Genomic DNA, 16,231 nt, shown 5'->3' on the forward strand with positions numbered 1-16,231 from the left:
ATGAAATATTCAAATCAGCGCAGAGTTCAAAAATAAAACACGTTTTATGGTCTTAATATGCACATAGAAAGAAGAATAGACAGAGAAATAACGACTAAAAAATAATAAAGAAAATAAAGATTGATTATTATTAAAAACGGTATGGTATGTTGGTGTACTTTTATTTACCATCGTCATCATAATCAAATTAATTAAACCCGATTCCCAAATTTCCGTCGGCCAATAATGGAGAATAAAGATGGAAAAACGTGTTATAATTTTTTGATTATAAACCAATACCTCCAACCTAAAATGAACGATATTGTTATCAACGACGTCGGGATAACGATAAAATCTCCGATAGAAACCAAATAATATTTAGAAGCTGTTTTATAGATTGCAAGAAATTAAAAAATTTCCCGTTAAGTTCGATAACTATCGAAACTGGGGATGAAAACAATTAATTAGGGCAGGATTTGCTTTTAGGTTTATTGCCGAGACGCACAACATATCTTGACCAAATTGAAATATACGATAACAAATGTAAAAATTTTCAACCAAAAATGTTCTCGACGTCTTATAAGCTATCCTGTCAAAATACCATATATAATAAATAACGATCTGGGTACGAGTACCCTATGCCATTCTCAAGTTACTTAACTTATTTTTACACAGACGAGATGGATGGTCAGAGATTGCGTATTATTCCGACTAGAAGTTGCATATCATCTCAAATTGTTGCAGCACTGGACGAAAGAAACATTTGCTGGTAACTGCCCATACTGTTAACTGTACAGGTACCAAAGTTGTATGAAATGGTTGCAATTGCAAAGCTGAAAGAAGTGTATACTGATTGAAGAGTGAAATCGAATCCACCAGCATGTAGCAGTGATAATTGGTTCAATATGAAAAAATCAAGTATATGTTACAAATGATACCAATACTAGTATTATATGAATTAATGTTAACTTTTTGTTGGAGAATAAAGAAATAAAATATCTTCATCTGTCCCATAACTTTTCCGGGCTCTTTCAAGAGTTTCAAAAGTGCATTGAACGTGTTCACCTGGGATAGAAAAGAACATAAAATCAAAGGTCAAAATTGTTATTCAAACAAAATGACCTTGAAGCACAAAAGCAGGGGATTACCAATTATTTTACTTCTTTACAATTCAGTTAACACAAAGACACGATTTCATAAAACAAATGCAATGCAACCTATCAAAATGAAAATTTGGTCTCACCGTCAGGGCTAGGGTCATTTAGGAAAAATATTTTTCGGTTCAAGTCATAGCCTACTATGACAACAAAATGACCCCAATAATCCGAACTCATTTGATTATTTTCTGCGTTCAATTGTTGTGATGTAATGGTAGAGTATTCGCCACCATTCCAGCAACAAAACCAAAAACAGCATGGAATTTCTTGAGGTGAGTTTGATGCCAAATTGCTGCTATCCACTGGATTACTATGCAGTTCTTTGTCATTGATGAGAACAATTATTGGCTGTAAAAACGAATAGCGGTACTGAAAATCATATGCTGCATAATTGACACACAATAAAATCGGTTGAAATCCAGGTAAAACACACTGTCTTAAATCATAATATATTAAAAGATGACTATAATAACTTAAGCCTGTGATTCTTGTGAATGGAATATCAAATTTGATTTGGAAGTACAAAACAAATATTCCAATCCTCGCTTGCGCAACAAACATTGGGACAATGGATAACCAGGCCTTATGTTAACACTCTGCCATTGCTACAAAATACTACATATAACTTTTTTGTATCAATATTTTGCAACAAGCCTTGAGCATAAAGAGTATAACCTCATATCTACAAAACTCCACTCTAGTATCGAATTTAAAATCATCATATTCCTAGCTTAATGTAACATTACCATTACCACGATGACCAGATCAACCCAAAGCTTTAATATAACTGTTACAGCAAAACAGTGCCTTATTCTATTCAGTGAAAAATAGGAGTGAGAAAGTATCTCAATCTTGACACTGCCTGACTGGAGCAATTTTTAGTACTCGATTTTATGAAATTCATTTGCGAAAACATGGATGCCTTGTTTTTCAAACGCTAATGCATTGCAAACTAGTATGTTATTTTTGCCATCCCCCTTGGTTCATGCACCTAGGAATGGGAACTGTCGTAACTAGACAAGTTGCGGGAAATGAACATAATCAATTATATTCTTATGTCATAAACGTTGTATCAGTGTTGCCGCTGGTAGCTGCATACCGGTATACTACAGTAGCTCGCTTATTGTTAGATTGAATTGAGGCAAGTTTTATTATGAATTTTAAATGCTGAAATGTTTTTTGCATTTTTTTACCGAAAAAACATGGTGGGTCAGCAGTTCGCCATCTCTGCTAGCCCTATATAACAAGTTGCATACATTGTCAAAATTATTATGTTTCCTGACATTTGTGTGGTTGATGACAATTTCATGCACAATATTGAATAAAAATCACCTGTTCAGTTTCGAGATGCTTTAATATACAAGACAAATCAACAGAACGTTTTTCAACTTTGACATTTTTATCATTAGCTGTTGAAAATGACAAGTTAACTCGTTTTTCTTCTTCAGATAAATCTGATTCCATCTCATTCATATAAAATGACTCAGTTCTATAATTGCTGTCTACACCCAACGTTTTGGTGCAAAATTGGTGAGAGATATCTACAAAATGAATGTTGAAATTATAAGTTTTCTCTTAATTTTTACTATTGCTTGACCTTATCAAACTATGAGGAATATTTCAGAAATATGAACACTTTTATTCACAATTTTATAATATTGCTATTAGTTATAAAGGGTTCCATTACATTTGAACCCACGTACATTTGAACCCATGACAATTGCACCTGTATGCTATTGCACCTATGGAATTTTTTTTGTTTCACGGATAGTTAAACCCATACTAACCCTAACCCATGGGTTTTAGCACCCGCATATAGATTGAACCCGTGGATATACGCATGGGTTCAAATGTACGGTGACCGTTATAAAGTGGTAATAGGCGAGACCTAGCTTTAGCAATTGCATGAATAGATCATGTACAGAAATAAGATTACTTAGTATTACAAATAATGAATGGCGTGCACGAAGCTAACTCCAAATTCATGTTTGCCAATGACTACCTGCCGCCAGAGCCTTGTTTGAATCAATAAAACCATTTTATAAAATATGTATTTAATAATCAAAATCTGATTAGAAAATTACCAGGCTTTTGATTTTGAGCAGCCTATACATTAATATGACATAAAAAGGTAGGGTCAGCAAGTTTACATTTTTTCGAAGTACAGGAATGAAAAAAAAATAAATGATTATGCCCACATATTGCCGAGAGAAAAACGCGCATACAGGTACAGTGATAACTTAACAGGTGTTGGCATGATTTAGATATGCTAATACAATCAACAGATCTACAAGATTATAATGCAGTAAAATATAAACAAAATACTAAAAATATTACCTAAAATTTGACAAAGATAAGCCAAGTCAATTGTCCAAACACTTTTGCCCAAGTTATGCTCTTTGCAGGCTTCTTCAATGGTATTTACTGGCGACAAGGGCTTCAAGTATCTGTTTTAAAGTAGAACTAAACTGTGAAACTCGAGAATTGAGAAATGCCTATTTCCTGGCTCTGAGTAATATCCTAATTGTGTTGCCAGAAACACAGACGATTTCATGTTTTCAGATTTTGGCATCGGTTTGTTTCTCAGAATAAAGTTATATATTGATTCTAAATGAGTGAATAAAATAATAATGGGCAACTGCGCTTAGTACCGTAGCAAGGCGAGAGGCTGTGTCTCACATTATAGAGACATTATACAGTTTGTTGCCCTGAAAAATTAAAAATAAATTAATCAGATTAAAAGTATGTACCGGTATGTGTATTTATTCTGTTATTTGTATCATGATGATAATATGAATAAGAAGGCAATATTAATGTTGAACACAGATAAATATGTAGATCCTACCCTATAATCGCAAGGCCATACAGGTATAGTCTACCGTACCGGTACCGTATGCCAAAACACATATAGCCTATGCCACATTCATTTCTGATATCCAGACTTCCACATCTAACTTTTTCAGGTCACACCCTTAATAGAAGTCAAAAATACTGCTTCAGTTCCATTAGGCCTTAATTTTGAATGCAACGGCGCTCGTGGAATGTACACTGAACAAACAGACAAATGCAGAATCCAAGTTAACGGATACTTGTACCCGGCACCGTACCAACCTTGTCGTCATTCTTAAGCAAGCCAGGCCACAGTCCCACGATCCTTCTTGCGGTATATGCGGGACGTCTTCGATAAGAGTGAAAGTTTTCCCAACATTGGCGAACATGCTAACCCCCGCCATCTGCAATGAACTTAGTAAGAAATGCCCCGGCAACCTGGCATTTTCAAATGTTATATGAGGGTTTTCCCCGTGATTTGTACGTTGCTCTTTCGTGCCAGACACTGCACAAAAAGCATTTAAATTTTATTCAAATGAAATTTGCGCAAGGAGCGATAATATTCAATATACAGAAAACAAACACGTTTAGTAAAAAAAACATTAAAATAAGCCATCCGCAATTTGTTGCGAAACACTCATGTTCCGTAGCTTTGCAACTTGACGAGCTCCACGAGTTACGATGTTCAGGATGTTTTCTTCTACAGGATCTTTTTTGTCGGCTCTTTGCAATCTACTAATTACAATCAAAAACTCTTCAAAATCGACCGTACCAGAATGGTCAATGTCCATAGAGTTGAAACATCGCCAGCGTTCGTTAGGTTTACTTGATTCTCCGAATTCATCTAAAACGCTGTTCATCTCGATGAAGTCGAGAATGCCATCGCGGTTAGAATCAAAGATTAGAAATTGCGCTTTAAAATTGCTTATCTCAGCAGGAGACCAATGAGGAAACTTTTTAGCATACTCTTCATCGGAAACATCTAAAAGCTTTCGCCGAGTGTTGCTGTTTTGGCGGCTTGCGAAAACCTCTTCTAAGTGAGCATAGTGAAGTTTTTCTATGACGTTTTCTTCTTTTGGGATGTTTTTCCTTTCCCCGAATGAATTATAATCTTGGGGCCTGTGGTAGCTGATGATCTCGGGCTGCAAAGGGTAGGACATAAGATTTCCCATCCCGATCTTACGTCGTGCAAACCTCGTGACAATCAGTCACACGCAGCGTAAAGTGCGATGGCAGATAACAGTTGCATCCCGGCTCCGATAGATCAGCGATTATTGCGATGCAAATAAGATTTTATGACGTAACAATGCAAATTCCCCCGACCTGGGTGACGCAATAATGGATATTATATTACGTGAAGTCGGTTTGGACACGAATGGCGCACGCCCATCTGTCAATGATGGCGTCTGCTGATTGTGGTTGTAAATTATAATGTTGAGTTCCCTTCTCACCTTTTACCTATCGGGTGTGCACCGCACTCCTTATCGTAGTTAATTTGCCATTGCTGGAGGAGGTTGGGCATTTGTCGGAAACCAACGCTGTTCTCATTTAATAAATGAACTTTTGACTTCAGGCTGTCAGACTCAGGACTATTTCTCTCTCAGTTGGTTAGCGATAGGTACCGGTACACCGGTGTGAATATGTTAGGGAAGGTTATTTTCAGATTTTGGATGGATACTAAAGGTACGGTAGGCACCTGACAGCCTGAGGATTGCCAATGTCAAAAAAAAAATTTCAGTTCTTGCTTAACTGTTATAAATTACCAATCTTCTGATCTTGATTACCGTACCGGTACCGTACAGCCGTATGTGACACCAGATCCAAGCAAACAAGTAAATTAGCCGTCCAGCGAACTGCGCTTGAATACCGTAGGCTACACATTTACTTTCTGAAATATGTTATAGCCTAGTCTACTGCATTCAAGCATTAATATCCAGGTATCTGAATATGATCTCATGCACTAAATTCTTAATGGCAGAATGAAGTAATTTTGAAATCAGACATCCTCAGACGAGCAGTTTACATCAATCAGTCAATGGGAAGAAAAGAACAAGCATGCGGTTCAAAGTCTGATTTTGGGTTGGCGAAACGTTACAGAAATACATTTATGTCTGTATGTTAGTGTGCAGCAGGACTATTAAATTGCATAGTATAGTATTTTTATTCTTGCAGCCGGACAGTATCCTCGCATTATACGAATACACTAGCGAAAAGGCATTGAGAGAAGAATTGGAAATCAGTCCTGCGAAACCTCTTTTGATAAATGATTTTTTGATTATTTTGTTTCTTAATAATGAATCAAAGCTGCTCTAAAGATACATTTAACTTATACAATGCTTTTTTTGGTCGGCATTGGCAGATTGGTATGCTCACTAACCTGCAATGTCAACAAGCTTTAGGTGCATAATGTATCTGCATTGATATTAAAATTTATATATTATATTCGCAGGGCACACATCAGCTTATCCCAATCATAAGAATAGTAGACTTATTAATTCTTACAACAAATAATAGAATTATCTCGGCATCTTTAAAATACTACTGATAGTTGAATATGGCCAGTGAAGAAAAAACAGCAACCTCCGGGTCCATTGTGTCACCAAAAACCTGGGTGCAAAAATTGGATGAACTACTTGAAAGCAAAAATTTTATCACTGAAGGATTTGACAAGGTGGAAAAGAAGGTTAACGTTAAAAAACGATATCAGGCCATTGGTAGGTTAAAAAAGCAATGTTTAATTTTGATAACATGATTAGTAATGTTTTTTCAATCGTTTGCTGTATGTATGCCATAATGAGGATGTTTAAATGTAAGTGATAATATTACTGCGTAAATATGTTTTTTTAGTATTTTAACATGGAAGAGAAATCTTTTTTTTATCAAATATTTCTGTGCTGTGATCTAATGCTTTTGTATGCATCATAGATATTTTGTTTTCAACCCTAAAATTGAATCTATGTCATTTGTAGAATATCAACTGCAGCACCATTGGAAACAAATACTTGTAATAACACCTGTACACATTGAGAAAAAAAACCTCAATCTGGATAGCTTGAAATTTTCTTCGTATTACAGTATTATTATTTTTAGTTATGGCCGTACAGGGTTTTGTATAAATGGACAAATATTCGAACAGTTTTACCAGGAATAAAAATATTTGACTTTGAGTATATTTTAGTTCAAATGAGTTTTTATAAGTAACAGTAGGCACTGATCTTACAGAACTTCAAAGCTTATTAAAGTCTAAGAAAAAAACTGTTGAAACTGAAATTGCATTTGTATATCATCAAAATTATGAGTTTATCTTCAACCTAAAAGGCGAAAATTATTAGAGATTGGAGTTGTGCATGAAGGATTGATCTTTATATGATCTAGCCCAGTGTGGTCCGAGGTTGATCGCCTCGCGGGGCACACTATTATTTTTGATGTGTTTGCGGGCCACAAGAGTTTAACTTATAAATAACTGCAGATTGATTGAATACCGAATTTTACCAAATTTTAGGTACAGGAGGGTAATTACTAAATTTTCTGACATATAGGCAGCATTTTTTATAATACTGTTTAGGCCACTGGTTCTCAACCAGTGGGCCGTGGGCCACACGCCTACTAAAAAATTACTATGGTTATTGGAAAGTTTAGTTTTTCATTGCTGCTTTTCATTCTAATTATTAAAGTGAAAGTATTTATTTTTGCAGTCTTGTTTTTCTTGTAGTTTTTCCCTTACATAAGAAAGGTAGTGGGCCACAGAATTTTTATGCAACTAAAGTGGGCCACGGAAGAAAAAAGGTTGAGAACCACTGGCTTAGGCTGATTGCAAAAAAACACCCAGCAGGAATTATTTTATGGTTATTTTTATGACAAAACAACACCAAATTTTGCTCTGTTCGATTTTTTGTTTACTCTCCCGCAATGGCAGCGCGGGCCATAGATAATGAAGCCTAGGTTTGGACCACCCTGATCTAGCCCATGTGGGGAATCTTCATAATTATAATCCTTATCATCTTTATATGTTTTTCCAACCTTGTAACAATTTCATGCAACGTTGACATCCCTATTCCTACCTTAATCAAATAATGTATAACAGCAGTGATAGATATGAGGTATTCATATCATCTCACTCAGTTTAATGATTTTAGTGCATTTTTTTGCAGAGTAGAAACAATTAATTCTGACTACAAATAGTTGTTTCAATAGTGCAAGTGATTGTTTCCTTCCAGTTGAGTAAAAAAATCCCATTACAGTTATTATTAGTAAAGTATATCAATGAGCAGCACTTCTTTTTCTATGTAAAATACAGTTCACTAAGAGGTTTTGCTTTCAGTATTAGTTTAATAACTTCCTCAGATAGGTATTATAAAACATACTGTGGTTAAGAGAGGAGCATTATCACCTGCTGTTAGCCAGCCAGTACAAGAAGGAAGAAAATGTCATCAGATGAAGAACATATCAAAAACTTATATCAGAAAACTGTAGACGTTCTAAGGCGTCATGGTGTGTATGAATTAGTCAAAAAACCCAGGACTTTGTATGGTAAGTTAGAAAAGTCAGTTTTATGATAGGTTGATTTTACCACTGACGTACCATTTAGCCTGGGCCAATGAGATAGTGGCAGTGCAGCACAAGAGTGAATGTATTGGATTGTAATTTTGCTTCAGGATCCTGGTCATTGTATTCTTTCTTGCTCGTTTAAAAGAACAATCTTATCACCCAAGAATAGACATAGAGTCCAACATATGTTATTTTCCCCTTTACGACTCCGAAATATATGAATATGTGCTCATTTTTTTTCACATGAACATTAAACCTTTTTAGGATATTGTAGAAAGGAAATGTAGTGAGGCGTCTTATGGAAGCAATAGAATGAATTTTGATTTTTCCAGATGATTGCTGCCTAGGAAGACTTTTTGAGTCTCAAGCACCTAAAAAGATACCAATGTAACGATCATTTATAATCTAGAATAATTCAAAATCCTTGTTGATATTATGACAATTGACTTGATTCGCTAATATTCAACTTAAGAATGTGATAACTGTATTAACTTTGAAAAGAACGTGGTCCCTGTGACCAAGTGGTCACAAACTGATTGGAAGATTAGGGTATGATACTGTGGCAGATAAAATGCTGCTCTGTATACAAAATTGTGAAACTTGGTTGAATTGAAATTGCCTGATTAGGAAAATGTAGAATGTCGTTTGAAGACAAACAATTTCACAACACTTGTGTGTGCTCTTATCTCGATGCCGTTGTTTACATTTGACCCCGCCTTGATGATGTCATGTTTACTCTTTCGATGAAAAAGCTCAGACAAATTATAATATCTACAAATATGAGAGAACGTTATTCTTGTATCATTGCTGTTGCAATATGCCAACAGCCATTCGTGTTTGATTAACCATATTGCCGAGGTGTCAGCCATAGCTAAATAAGGCATAACAATTGACACGCCAAGCTTCACCCATTGGGTAATGTTTCTGAGTGAATTGAACCTTATTCAAAATACCATGTCTGTTTGCTTGATACCCTCTTATGTTTGTTGAGTTGGGTGTAGTTGTGTGAAAATATATACAATGGCAAACATTTGAAATTCTTGTTGTTTTCTCCTATCCCAAGCTGGCATTTCGATTATCAATCCTATTTACATTGCTACAATGTAATGCTTGAATCATAACAATCTGCTTAATTTCAATTTTATGACATTTTTTTAGAAAGCCATGACGACACAAAGATTTTATTCCGGCTTCTATGGCTTCTATGCTAAGTCCTATTAAAAATGTAAATGTGTAAAACAGTACAATATACAGTGCTGTATTATTGGAATGGGCGTGGTTTCACATCAAACTGTACACATATGTTTTTAATCATGCTGCAAATTTTGATACATAAGCGCTGGTGATATCATGCTAGTGTCATTTAAACTAACCTATTTTTAGTGAGAATTAATTTATCTATTTGACTTGGAGAGTGACAAGAAACTTTAAATTAATATTCCACTCAATTTACAGTTTTATCACCAAAGAATAATCAACTGAATTTGTAAATACTTCGCTAGGAGTTGGATATGCCATTACTCATTTTGTATTACTAAATTTTTTATATAATTTGTTACCATTGTTTTTTTTGGATTGAGTTTCAGAACAAAGTGGCAATTTTGTGCAATGGTGAATTATATCTCCCAGAACCACAGATTGTAACTTTCAAAAAAATATACATCTTTTAATAAAATACTACAACCTTAGTTGACAAAAGCATGCTTCTTTAATATTTTACTAATTTTGACTGTTCAGAATTTGGTGTTTCTTGGCAATAACATTTACAATTTGACAACTATTTTTACAGCAATTTTGTCTATCCTTGCCATCTACCTGGTGATCGGTTACGGCGCTTCCCTGTTGTGCAATGTCATAGGATTTGTTTACCCTGCCTACATTTCGTAAGTTTAGTTGTCTCATGTGTTAATGGTTCAAGAATGTTCATTCCGACATTCGTTGCACTTGTTTGATGTCATTCGTGTTCTGAGTAATCAATCTGCATGCTGCACTATGAAATCATTATCTTCTTTGTCTTGTAATTGTTTTGCAATCTATATTATGGTCTGTCATTAATCTTGATAAATATAGCATGAAATATTTTATGTCACTGTAAGTTCTGTGATCCGTGCTTGTCTGACAGGAGTTAATGTATGTAAAAGTCAAATTTGCTTTATATGAAAGCCTATTAAATGCCCTCTACATAGAAGGCCACTCAAATGGAATAAATACTTTTATTTTTTCTTGTGACCATATCCATAAGATATCAAATTATTAGTTCATGAAATGTTCAGTGCCTGACTGTTTTGATGATGTGTGAAACTGGGAATGTAAAGCTCATGGTACATAAACTATATATAATTTTTGTAAAGTAGCTATGAAGGGTCGAATTGCAATAAATATAACTTAATATATTTGCTTCATGATCTGTTTATTTGAAAAATTTTGAATGGTTCATTTCAAACATTTCGCAAACTTTCTGGTACTCGTTACCGCTTTTGAACAAATAAACATATTGCGTCATACTCAATAGGCAGTTTGCCGGTTGTGTATGTCTCATCGCATGCTTTCATTGTATCGCGTCCAGCATGTGGCTTATGTTTTGAAGGAAGTCCACTTCAATCAATACATTGTGCTGATTCTGTTACATTATATCTTGCTGTATACAACTATCTCATATGTTCAGGCTGAATGAATAAATAGAGCTTTGGTACCAGTGTTAATATTGTTATTTTCCCAATTGCAATGTTCTGTGTTCAAACTATGGGACCAACATAGTAGTACAGAATTAGAAACATTTCCGCATATATTTACCTCCAGTAAAAGGCAATTTCTGTAAGATTTATTACATTTCATTGTAAAGAGGTACTGGTTTTACCTATTAAGACTATCGGTCAACATATTATGACATTCAGGTGTTGGAATCATGCTTTGAAGTCACTGATTATTTTGAATTAATAAATTAGTATTAAAATTATGAAATATAGTATACCAAAAGGTCAATTGAGTTTCTTGAACTTCCGTCGTCTGGAACTAGGGTAGTATTCATTTTGAATGTGAATAAATATGGCTTTACCACTAAAGCTGAAAAGCTCTCATATAGAACCAAATTATTTTTATTTAACTCTTGCATGTGCATGTCACTCTTCACCTTTCGATTACATATTAATAATCATCATTTTGCATGATAAATGATCACAGGCCTTCTTGGATTCTTTTTAATGTGGATTGCTTCTGGTTATTTTGCATCACTCATCTGCAATGCCATAGGCTTTGTTTATCCTGCATACAAAAGGTGAGAAAATCGACAATTTTCTGTTTGTAACCCAACCTTTTTATATGCTTATGCAACATTCGCTTCCATTTTTCGATACTGATCTATTAGCATATAGGCGTACTGTGTTGCAAATGTCTGATCAATAAGTTTGTCAGCAATACACACTCTGCGTAACATACAAGATTTGTGGTTTGCTTTGATGTGTTATAGACAGTAATGTTTGCTTTTTTGTGGCCCCTATCCAGAACAGCTAGACATAGGCAAAAACCTATTAATTCATTGATAATGAATGATATTGTGTTGTGTAAAATTTGTCTGTAATCAAATAGCTGGTTATTTTAAAATTCGGGGCTCCCGAAGTATGCGAACCAAGATGGCGGACATCGGAATGTAATATGTGTACTAGGTTAGGGTTAGGCCATAATTTTAGGTATAAATACTACAGAAGGCTCTTGGCTAGTCTTCGAACTGATAATAGGACTAAAATGAGGAAAATTGGAAAAAAATTATCGCCTAACCTGTTACCCATGTTACGTTCCGATGTCCGCCATCTTGATTCGCATACTTCGGGAGCACCTAAAATTCATATATACAACATTTGACATTTCGATATTGAATGTCCAATAACAATTGCGATAATCTTTCTTATTAAGTCATAACGAATGATTCATCTTCAGTTTTATTAATCCATTTCAAAAGTTTTGTAGATTTTCGGCTTTTAACATTTTCACTCATAAAATAACTTTTTGCATTTCATTTCTGGGAAAATTTTCATCAAAGTTTCTGCTATTGACTGTTTAAAGCTCCATATGCATATATGAACTCATTTGACCCAATTTTTGGAAATGATAGTCTAATATATGTGATCATCATATTTTCTTATGTGAAATCATCACCTGCCCGTTGATGATGACATGCTCAGTAAACAATGAATCAATACAGGTCTATCATATTGAGCAATTAGCTTCCTGTTTTGTGTGATAGTGCTCACATATACCAACATGGTACAATTATGTTTGGTCCACAGTGAATTGCATACTAATGAAATCAAATTGACATTTTAGCGTTAAAGCAATCGAGTCAAAAGACAAAGATGATGATACAGAATGGTTGATGTACTGGGTAGTCTTTGCCACATTCAGTGTTGTAGAGTTCTTTTCTGATATTTTCCTCTCTTGGTTCCCATTTTACTTTCTTGCAAAGGTAAGTTGCCACACTCAGCCCTCACAGGCTTTATCTTTGATCAATGCCTTTTTATAGATTTATCATTTTCTCTATTATACCATTTGATTAGCAATTCTATCACTTCAGACCGAATTATCATAATTGGCGTTTGAAAATTACAAGAAACTCCCATATGCTAAAGATGGTTAGCAGGCTCAGCATTGATCTCTTACTGCCATTAAGCATCAGCTACCGATAGTAACCGAAATGGTTCAACCTAGGCCCCCAAGGAAATATGGTTTTAAATAGCGTTAATTATATATAATTTTATAAATTTTAATTAATCATGTATATGAAATGGTTTAGTTGATGTATTTAATATTGTAGCTTTCGTCTCTATAATTAACTTTGAATGATTCTAATTATACTCTTTAAGGTTTAAATTATAAGTAAGTAATGACATCTTTTCCCTTGGTTGTCTGATTGTATAAGATTGATAAGCAAAAACCTTTTACTAGTAAAACATTTCTTGATTCACAAAATTAAATTTATACAGTTATGCTGTATATTGTTTATATCATTATTATTCTAAGTTCTACCTTCAAACTCTACCAAATTTAATTTCCGTTAGTGTGTGTTCCTGCTCTGGTGCATGGCTCCTGGTGGATACAATGGATCATCCATGATCTATTTCAAATTCATTCGCCCATTCATCTTGAAGAATGAATCTGTCATTGATAATGCTCTGAATGTTGTACAAGGAGGAGCCAAGAAGATTGCTGATGTCGCTACCAGTGAAGGTAACAAGCTTCTTTGAAAAGCTTTTCAGTGTTCACGAGACATTTTTGTTACATCTCCATAATAGATATATCCGACTTTGGAGTAGTTTGATATTCATGAAATTCTTTTGACTTTTTTAAAAACATTTTAGCTAGTGCTTCCTGCCCCACATATTAAATTTCAATGTCGGCTATAATTTTTAGTGATAGATTAAATAAATAAGCATATGTATGAATTAGAACTCAAGATTCATAAATAACCTGAGCAGAGCTTGAAATGAGTGTGTCCGAATCACCTTTTATTAAGTATTTATATATAGTAATAACATATAATCTCTTTCCACGAAATAGTAAGTTTATTTATGAGCTTTCGTTAGATCATAGTCTAACTTAAGATAAGACAAGATATGGTTTAATCGAATAGCGATGATAGATATTTATATTCAAGCTTGTATTCCTCAGCATAATTCACAAGCATGATGCGATATCTATAACTGTTTGCAAGATGTTGAGATTTGAACATTAGACTTGTGCTATGCTTTACCATCGGTTCAAACCATCATAAAATCAATTTTTAATGTTTAGCTAAAGATGCTGCTGCTGCCGTCGCCGCCGAAGTCGTGAGCGAAAGTCTGAAGAAAGACGAGTAAAACTTTTCCCATCAGAAGCATTTTCATTTTATCATATTTGACATAGTCTTCAAAAGAACTTTTTTTTGCTTCGCACAAAACTAGGACAGATAGATGTGTTATGTTTCTTTTTTTTTCAAACTTATTTATGATATGATTGATGTTCAGTTCTTGTTGTCAGGTAGAAAATATTTAACTGTGATAATTTGATTGATTTTAAGTTTTAAGAAAGTGCAAAGACATTGTTGAGCTAAATCACTAACCATTACTGCGTGAATTTTCAGATTTATTTAGGTTATATGTCTATATATCATAAGTTTTTTTAAGTTACTCGAATGTTGTATCATAAATATTCTATTATAACTGTTTGTAAGCAAAAGTACAGAATGTGATGCTTCTTATGGACGTATTTGCATGCATATTTATTTGTCTTGGTACTGGTAAGACTAGAAATTCCAGATGGCATTCATTCAATTTGTTTTGATACAATATTTAGCATGTGTAATTTTTTTCACCAGTTATATTTATCAGTGTTGCGCTCGCTGGGAGTAAAATGTAGTGATATTCAATGACAATACCAATGCTTATTAAATTTGCACACATATTAAATACTCCCCTCCATATTAAAAATTCGAACTTGGCCATGAAAATCATAAATTGTCACTCACTTTTAGTAATCAAATCGCGAATGACATGCGTCTACCTAATGCTAGGCAAGCTACCTTTCACTTGTATTTGAATGAATGTAATATACACTAGTGATAGCTAAATTTGTTTTTGTACATATATACTAAGGACTAAGTCACTGCATGGTTATCAGTCGTTCTTTAATTTGTTGAATTATTTAAGCAGAGTTAATTAAATAAAGCAATGTGTTCCATATAATATGTATCATATTTTGTTCTCTAGAAGTAAGAGTATTTGATGTTGTCGAGCCTCAAATGATGCTAACCCGAATAGAACTTTAAACTAACCTTCATACACCGACGTGGGTTCGGATTTTTACCTGATTACTTATCGATCTTAAGATCGGTAAGTTTGTTGATAGGTATTTGCCTGTCTGTTAGATGCACGCGATATCTCACGAAAGCGAGGTTCAATCTGCCCCAAATATTGCATGTGCATTCACTATAGCTCGTACCAAAAGCCGATTGATTTGGATGAATTATGTCGTATAATTAGAGAGTTATTAATTAATTGGTGATGGGACACGCGGTGTCACTATAGAGTCAGAGTGAATAAATGGGGGATCCCCTAACTTTCATCGATAAGTCTTCGATATTCTCTCATTCAAAAATAAATATCGTAATCGTTACTCCCGAAGCATGTGGACCAAGTTGGCGGACACCGGAACGTGGTATGCGTACCAGGTTAGGCAATGATTCCAGATAAAAATACTAAGGAAGTCACTCTGATAGTCCCTGAACTCGTAATAGAACTAAAATTGGAATAAAATTATGACCTAACCTGGTACACATACTACGTTCCGGTGTCCGCCTTCTTGGTTCAAATACCTCGGGAGCAGTGTTCCCTCTAAGAAAAATTCACACTGCGCAAATGTTGGTTTTACTGAGCAAGACTATTTTAACGCTGTGAAATGTTACAATAGTAGCCTATTATTTATTATCGGAATGCGAAAAAAGCACACATTAAATTTAAATAGCTTCTTCTTGTTTTCGTGCTTTTTCAACGTTTATACACTTTGTCCATGTTTGTAGTGTTTTATTGCTAAATCAAGCGACAATCATACAAAGAACAATACTTAATGTACAATCTCAACATTTTTGTTGTTGAAATATCATTGCTTTCATCAACAATCAGGGTATGAAATTTTGTTTGTCTTGCGCTTAGTAAAATTTCTTTCCTGGCGACAAATTCTATGCTCTTCAA

General features: G+C 34.4%; 3 protein-coding genes across 5 annotated transcripts; 1 reads left to right on the forward strand and 2 right to left on the reverse strand.

Moving 5' to 3' along the window:
* Positions 1 to 664: 664 nt before the first annotated feature.
* Positions 665 to 4,385, reverse strand: LOC120343071 (protein GUCD1-like). Its single transcript, XM_039412149.2, has 5 exons — positions 4,248 to 4,385; positions 3,474 to 3,583; positions 2,469 to 2,677; positions 1,223 to 1,484; positions 665 to 1,044 (listed from the first exon to the last, which is right to left on the reverse strand). The coding sequence occupies exons 1-5, from the start codon at positions 4,367 to 4,369 to the stop codon at positions 944 to 946; spliced, it is 804 nt and encodes a 267-aa protein (XP_039268083.2). The 5' UTR covers positions 4,370 to 4,385; the 3' UTR covers positions 665 to 943.
* Positions 4,386 to 4,477: 92 nt separating this feature from the next.
* Positions 4,478 to 5,242, reverse strand: LOC120343072 (uncharacterized). Its single transcript, XM_039412152.2, has one exon. The coding sequence runs from the start codon at positions 5,135 to 5,137 to the stop codon at positions 4,568 to 4,570; it is 570 nt and encodes a 189-aa protein (XP_039268086.2). The 5' UTR covers positions 5,138 to 5,242; the 3' UTR covers positions 4,478 to 4,567.
* A 1,152-nt stretch (positions 5,243 to 6,394) lies between these two features.
* Positions 6,395 to 15,226, forward strand: LOC120342256 (receptor expression-enhancing protein 5-like). 3 transcript variants are annotated; one of them, XM_039411016.2, is made up of 5 exons: positions 6,395 to 6,679; positions 10,303 to 10,396; positions 12,834 to 12,972; positions 13,565 to 13,733; positions 14,298 to 15,226. In XM_039411016.2, exons 1-5 carry the CDS (start codon positions 6,520 to 6,522, stop codon positions 14,360 to 14,362), a joined length of 627 nt encoding a protein of 208 aa, XP_039266950.1. In that variant the 5' UTR covers positions 6,395 to 6,519; the 3' UTR covers positions 14,363 to 15,226. The 3 variants fall into 3 exon arrangements, with proteins under 3 accessions (XP_039266950.1, XP_039266953.1, XP_039266951.1); XM_039411019.2 differs by lacking the exons at positions 6,395 to 6,679; positions 10,303 to 10,396 and adding exons at positions 7,183 to 8,495; positions 11,694 to 11,787; XM_039411017.2 differs by lacking the exon at positions 6,395 to 6,679 and adding an exon at positions 8,242 to 8,495.
* Positions 15,227 to 16,231: the final 1,005 nt, after the last annotated feature.

This window comes from Styela clava, chromosome 3 (assembly GCF_964204865.1).
Source record: "Styela clava chromosome 3, kaStyClav1.hap1.2, whole genome shotgun sequence".
Classification (NCBI taxonomy): domain Eukaryota; kingdom Metazoa; phylum Chordata; class Ascidiacea; order Stolidobranchia; family Styelidae; genus Styela; species Styela clava.